The sequence below is a fragment of the Harpegnathos saltator genome, unplaced genomic scaffold, assembly GCF_003227715.2.
Source record: "Harpegnathos saltator strain DR-91 unplaced genomic scaffold, Hsal_v8.6 scaffold160, whole genome shotgun sequence".
Classification (NCBI taxonomy): Eukaryota; Metazoa; Arthropoda; class Insecta; order Hymenoptera; family Formicidae; genus Harpegnathos; species Harpegnathos saltator.
Genome location: NW_020229940.1, coordinates 95,609 through 101,688, shown reverse-complemented (window position 1 = coordinate 101,688; position 6,080 = coordinate 95,609). Strand labels below are relative to the sequence as shown.

The 6,080-nt window shown below is 30.9% G+C and overlaps 1 protein-coding gene across 1 annotated transcript; it reads left to right on the top strand.

Annotated features, from left to right (window-relative positions):
- Positions 1 to 831: 831 nt before the first annotated feature.
- On the top strand, positions 832 to 3,792 carry LOC105188451 (nuclear cap-binding protein subunit 3). The gene is made up of 8 exons (XM_011149915.2): positions 832 to 883; positions 1,016 to 1,140; positions 1,231 to 1,382; positions 1,456 to 1,604; positions 1,689 to 2,072; positions 2,185 to 2,570; positions 2,635 to 3,182; positions 3,555 to 3,792. Exons 2-8 carry the CDS (start codon positions 1,024 to 1,026, stop codon positions 3,697 to 3,699), a joined length of 1,881 nt encoding a protein of 626 aa, XP_011148217.1. The 5' UTR covers positions 832 to 883; positions 1,016 to 1,023; the 3' UTR covers positions 3,700 to 3,792.
- Positions 3,793 to 6,080: the final 2,288 nt, after the last annotated feature.

Genomic DNA, 6,080 nt, shown 5'->3' with positions numbered 1-6,080 from the left:
CTACCAGTACTGAAAATATGCAGTTTGTGTCACGCAAATTATAACTTTTCAACGCTGGCAGTGAATTTTGGAACACGGCCACTGTATCTGTGCCGCCGCAACCGGACCTGCGCTTGTTTCCCGATTGGTCACCGCAGCATTTGCCGAAGCTCCACCGCATACATGGAGTCTGAGCTTAATATTAACCTTAAGCCAGCGGCACACGGTGCTTGTTTTCGTGCTGGATTGCTTGCTGGATGAAAATACTGTGTTCTGATTGGTGCATTTCCATTCATCTTCGGAAATGTACCAATCAGAACGCAGTATTTTCATCCAGCAAGCAATCTAGCACGAAAACAAACACCGTGTGCCGCTGGCTTTATGCTTTCTATGGTTGCGTTCAGAAAACAAAGCGCTCACTGAGCGCTTAGTAACTATTGGTCCTTACTGTTAGATCCTTACATTCAGACCAATAACGTTGACGAATTACTCAACCGTTGTGTAACCGTTGTGTTTTCTGAACGCAGCCTATGGGTGCATTCAGTACTACACCGCTCACTGAGCGCTAAGTGAGCTCTTGCATCTGATTGGTGTATATTTTTAAATCTAAAGGTATATACCAATCAGATGCAAGAGCTCACTTAGCGCTCAGTGAGCGGTTGTAGTACTGAATGCACCCTATGCTTATGTTGTTTTCCAACAATACACAAAGTCGTTTCATTGGCTAAATATCATCTTACAAGCATCTATAATGATAATCAGCCAATAAAACAATTTTGTGTTTCTTATTGGAAAACAACCTTAAAAGTAAATAATTTAATGCATCTGACTATATCTTTGCTTTGTAAATCTTCCATTGCTCACAACTTTCCACCAGAAGTCTTCATAGCTTTTCGTGTGTTCAGTAAGTCTTATTAGTAGATTTTAACCTGTAGATTTGGATTTTAAAATTATTTTTAGGATATTCAATTATTTATAAGCTTGGTAAAACTTGTTCATTTCTTTTGTAATATTTCGTATCTGACATATTTATTAGACGTTTATATGATGGACGAATGTGACGAGTCGTCGGACATTGAGATGGTGTCTATGGAAGAGAGTATACATGTACAAGAAAAACCAAACGATCCTATTAGGACTACCGTAAAAGCAGAGCCATGTGTAATAAAAATAATTTTGATTGTTACTATTTTTTGTTAATGCTCAGAATAAAAAAATACTCAGAATGATTCGAAACATATTTTTATACAGACGCAGGACAGACGTATTGGCATATTTGTGACAGGTATTGATACATTCAGCAAAGAAGAGAAACTAAAGATGGAAGAACGAGCAAAGCGTTTTGGTTTGACAGAAAAATTAAAAAACTTATTCTCTGATCAAGAAAAAGATTTATATAGCAGGTAAAAGAAACTTTTATTTGTATAACTGATGGTAAATACTATAAAAAATGACTTAATATTGCAATGCTTGTAGTATGGGTATCACAGATGACGATCATATGAAAAATATTAGATTAAATGTTATTCATGTTAGAGGCACTGAGGAAATGAGTACCAAAGATGTATTGAAATATTTTAAAGATTATGCTCCACAGTCTATTGAGTGGATCAATGATATTTCATGTAAGTTTTTAAGTTTGACTTTATTCAATAAATATGTAGTAATTATTCAATTAATATTTGATTTGCTTATTTATGATTTTATAGGTAATGTAGTTTGGTTTGATAACTTGTCAGCAGCCAGAGCTATGTTGGGATTATCAAGAAAAATATTAAATAATACCAAAAAATATTCAGATGGAAATCTTAATCCAGAAACTGATTCTGAAGATAGGAAAGATTGTAAAGATGATGATTGGATAGAAAATGGGAAAAATAAGTTTGCTAATATAGACAATGATAAAAAGAGAGAAAATTATATAAACATTAAAGATATAGATTATCCGTTACCTCCTGGCACATGGAGAAAAGGGATTGATTACCCAAAATCTAAGGGAATATTTTTAAGATTTGCTACCAGAATGGATAGGAAACAGTCTAATGCAGAAAAAATAAACGAATATAAAGAATACGGAAGCACTAATTTCAGAGGTAAACTTGAGTGTTATTTTATGTATTTATATGCAATAAGAATAAGTTCAGGATTAAATAAAACAGAAGTGAAATTGATAGGATAATTTTTTATCTACATGTGAGTTTATAGGTTTCAAAAAAGCCCTAACAGAATCTCGTAAACGTATATACAAGCAAATTCAGCAAAATAAACACAAATTATCGACTGAAAATAAAGATCAAAATCAAATGAAGAATCCGTGGGGTACATTGTCTGAGACATGGGGTTTAAATGATGTTGTGGAAGATGACTTTCTCCCAAGAAGTGATCAAGACCATGGACGTAGCATAAAAGACAGATTAGGTACTAAATCTTTGGATAAGGACACAACACAAGTGATGGAATTAGGAGAAATTAGCTCAAGCAGTGATAGTGAGGAGAATTGGTGTAAGCGAAGCAAAGTTTTGCGAATGCGAATGCATGCCGATGACGAGGAGGAAAAACAGCAAAAACGACGAGCAAAACTTCGATATCAGGTTAGTTTATGTTTATTCAAAAATTTGTTTTAATATGTTAATGATTATGTTTGTTTTTACATAGATGATTCTTAATAATTTAAATAATAGTGGTGATTTGCGATCAAAGCTGAAAAAACCCAGAACAAAAATACAGTATCATGATCCTATTCAAGTAATAGTCACGAACACGGCCCTAACAAAACCAAGTTCTTTGAAACATGATAATAGCTCTAAGATAATATGGAAGCGAAATCGTCAAATAATGAAAGAAATCCAACCATCGGAAAGGGAAGAAGGAGAGTGGCAAGAATCGGAAAACGAAAGTGATCAGAAAAAAGAAGATGAAAGGATTGATCAAAGTCAATATAGGCAATACACATTATCAGAAGACAACCAGAAAAAAAAAGAGGAAGGACAAGAAGAAGAGCAAGAGGAGGAAGAAAAGGATGAACACAGAGAAGACGAAGAGGGTAGTGTTGAAGAAGACAGTAATGTGCCTGCGAAGGAAATTCAGGGTCCTAAAGGAAGTGTGATAAAAGTAATCCCACCCAAGCCACGTATTGCCTCCACTGTATGGACAAGATTAAATCACTTAAAAAGTGAAATTAATGATAGCTATCTGACAAACAGGTAAGAAAATTAATTTATTTTGTCTTTGTCTACAGAAAGCATTACAAATTAAACAATTTGAAATATAAGTTCCTTGTTTAAAATTCAAATTCCCTAGACTATATATAATAAATTAAGCATATGAAATGCTTATTAAAATAGACATATATAATAAGTGAATTATAATAATACTCGATGCCTTGATATCGCGATAAAAATTACTGTCATTTTTAATGTCTATTAGTATTTGTAATTATGAAAAAATGTTAAATCTTTCAAAACATACTGTATAAATCGTATTCATAAGGAAACTCATAAGGAAATATTTAAACGTTTTTATCTTAAGACATCAAACTAAGATTTAAGAATTTTATTCAATTTTTTCTTTTTCAGACAATCGAGAAGTCATGATTTGAGAAATACTTTGAAAGGCGGTGACTTACGATCACGCATTGGAAACCATACCAGAGGACGTTCTCCACTGAGGATAGAAGTGAAAAACGATAAATATACAAAAAATGAAAGCGACGGAGAATGATTGCAATCCAAATGAATAATATAGTTCATTTGTTTAACAGTCTAACATTTGTAAAAAGAGCGTTTATTACATCGGTTTATGATTTTTGAGATACATCACTTTTTCATGACATTTTATATCATCTACTTAGAATATAAAATCATATCCATATGTGTGTGTGCGTACGTGCACGCGCGCGTGGATTTGTGCATACAATTGCATGTATGTACAACACGTGTGCGTGCGTATGAGTTTAGTGTACAGGGTGGGGCATCTAAAACAAGCCACCTGAATAACGCCCACAGTTTACGAGATGGGAAAAAATTCCTGAAATAAAAGTTGCAGAAAATCGAGTAACAGACTTGATGGTGACCTTGAATTTGATCTTGGCCATGACCTTTAAGGTCATTTGGAGGTCAATTTGCGTTTCTTAAATGGGAACCCTTATTTTTTATTGCATTGTTTTTTTTTTCTATCAATTTGAACAACTTTTGTTTAAAACATTTCTTTATTTGCTTAATATTTTTCGAGATATTTGAGGAAAACTTGATAACTTTTTCAATATTTAACTTACCATATCTCGCTAACTATTTATCGGAAGAAAAAGTAGTACTAGACTTTCTTGCTTTATTTAGTCTCGAGAATATATTGTTACAATAGTGCCCTGATTTTTGTTAATTTGATGATTTGAAATTTCCAAAAAAAAAAAAAAACAAGTAGTGAGATATCGTAAGTTAAATGTTGAAAAAGTTACCAAGTTTTCCTCAAATGTCTCAAAAAATATTAGGCAAATAAAACAATATTTTAGACAAATGTTGTTCAAACTAATTGGTAGAAAAAGACAGTAATAAAAAATTAGGGTTCCCATTTAAAAGACGAAAGTTGACCTCTAAATGACCTTGAAGGTCATGGCCAAGGTCAAATTCAAGGTCACCATCAAGTTCGTTACTCGATTTTCTACAACTTTTATTTCAAGCATTTTTCCTATCTCGAAAATTGTGGGAGTTATTCAGGTGGCTTGTTTTAGATGCCCCCACCTTGTATAAGTAAGGATAAGTAATGGGACGTCTAAAATTACTCAACCACAAACCCCTTTCTTTATTGAATATAGATTTTCGAATCTATTTTATATATTTTCATTATTAAAATATTAAAATGTCTTTTATGTGGAATCAGAATTTGCAATAAAAATATATCTTGTTTCTTTAATTTGACTTCTGGTATGAAGACTATTTTTGATCTATATCAAAAGTTAAAGATCACTTGTGTTTATTATTTAAAAGATGGTGTTTAATTTCCGATATGAATCAGAAATAGTCTGGTTATACTAAAAGTTGAGCTTTTTGTTTAAGTATTTCTTATTACAGATTTTGCTTTTATGTAAAACCAAGAAATTTTGATAATAGCGTATACTTTAGAACACAAGTTTTATTTTGGAATGATTTTCAAAAGTCTGCAAATTGTAAAATCCATTTTCCTTTCCAAGGATTCCTTTCAAGTAATAGAAACGATTTTCTTTTTGTCACGAAATAATATATACCAGTTCTTATGGTGTCATTTTCAATTTTTAGTCAGAATCAGAAGTGGACTTAGTCAAATTAAATATTAACATTTTTTAATACATACACCATGATGATCACTGATAACCGGTACTGAGTTTTTTTTATTTACGTCTCATCGTTCACAGGTGACTATCATGATATGGATGTTAAAATATCTATAACATACAATTATTTGTTTTATAAGATTATAATAGTGTTTAATAATAATCGCAAAATATAGACAAAATGCATTGATAAATACTTAAAATTTTTATTTATTAAATAGTCATATGCATATATTACAGTGAATTTTATTAAAACTAATGTAAACTAATGTAAAATCAACTAAAATACCTTGATAGTGAATGTGTTAATAGAACATAAAATTTTTTGCAGATACATATTTTGTATTAAAAAAACTTATGGCTGAATATGACTTATGACTGAAATAAAATTTTTCTTGCTAAATCTTTTTTGAGCTTAAGAATGATATGTAAATAAATAAATAAATAAATAAATAAATAAATATATATATATATATATATATATATATTTATATTCAATTATTACTTTTTTCTTCTTTCTATTTCATAATTACTTAAAAATTGTTGTGAATAAATCAAACAAAACAAGTTTAGTTTGATGACCAATAAACTAAATCTGCTTTCAGTTTGCGTAACAGTATGAACACAGAAATTTTAAAACAGCTTAAATACTTTGATTTTATGCAGTTTGAAATGTGGCAGTTATTTAATAAGAAAACTTTTAGGTTCCTCTTATAAGTAAATCTTCAGCAAACTATTGGTTTCGTTCTAAACTATATAAAAAATAATGGTCTAAATGTTTTGAAACAATACATTT

Coding starts and splice junctions, on each gene's coding strand:
- LOC105188451 (XM_011149915.2), top strand. CDS start 1,024: ATGATGGACGAATGTGACGAGTCGTCGGACATTGAGATGGTGTCTATG. Junction 1,383..1,455: donor GAAAAAGATTTATATAGCAG/GTAAAAGAAACT, acceptor CAATGCTTGTAG/TATGGGTATCACAGATGACG. Junction 2,571..2,634: donor GAGCAAAACTTCGATATCAG/GTTAGTTTATGT, acceptor GTTTTTACATAG/ATGATTCTTAATAATTTAAA.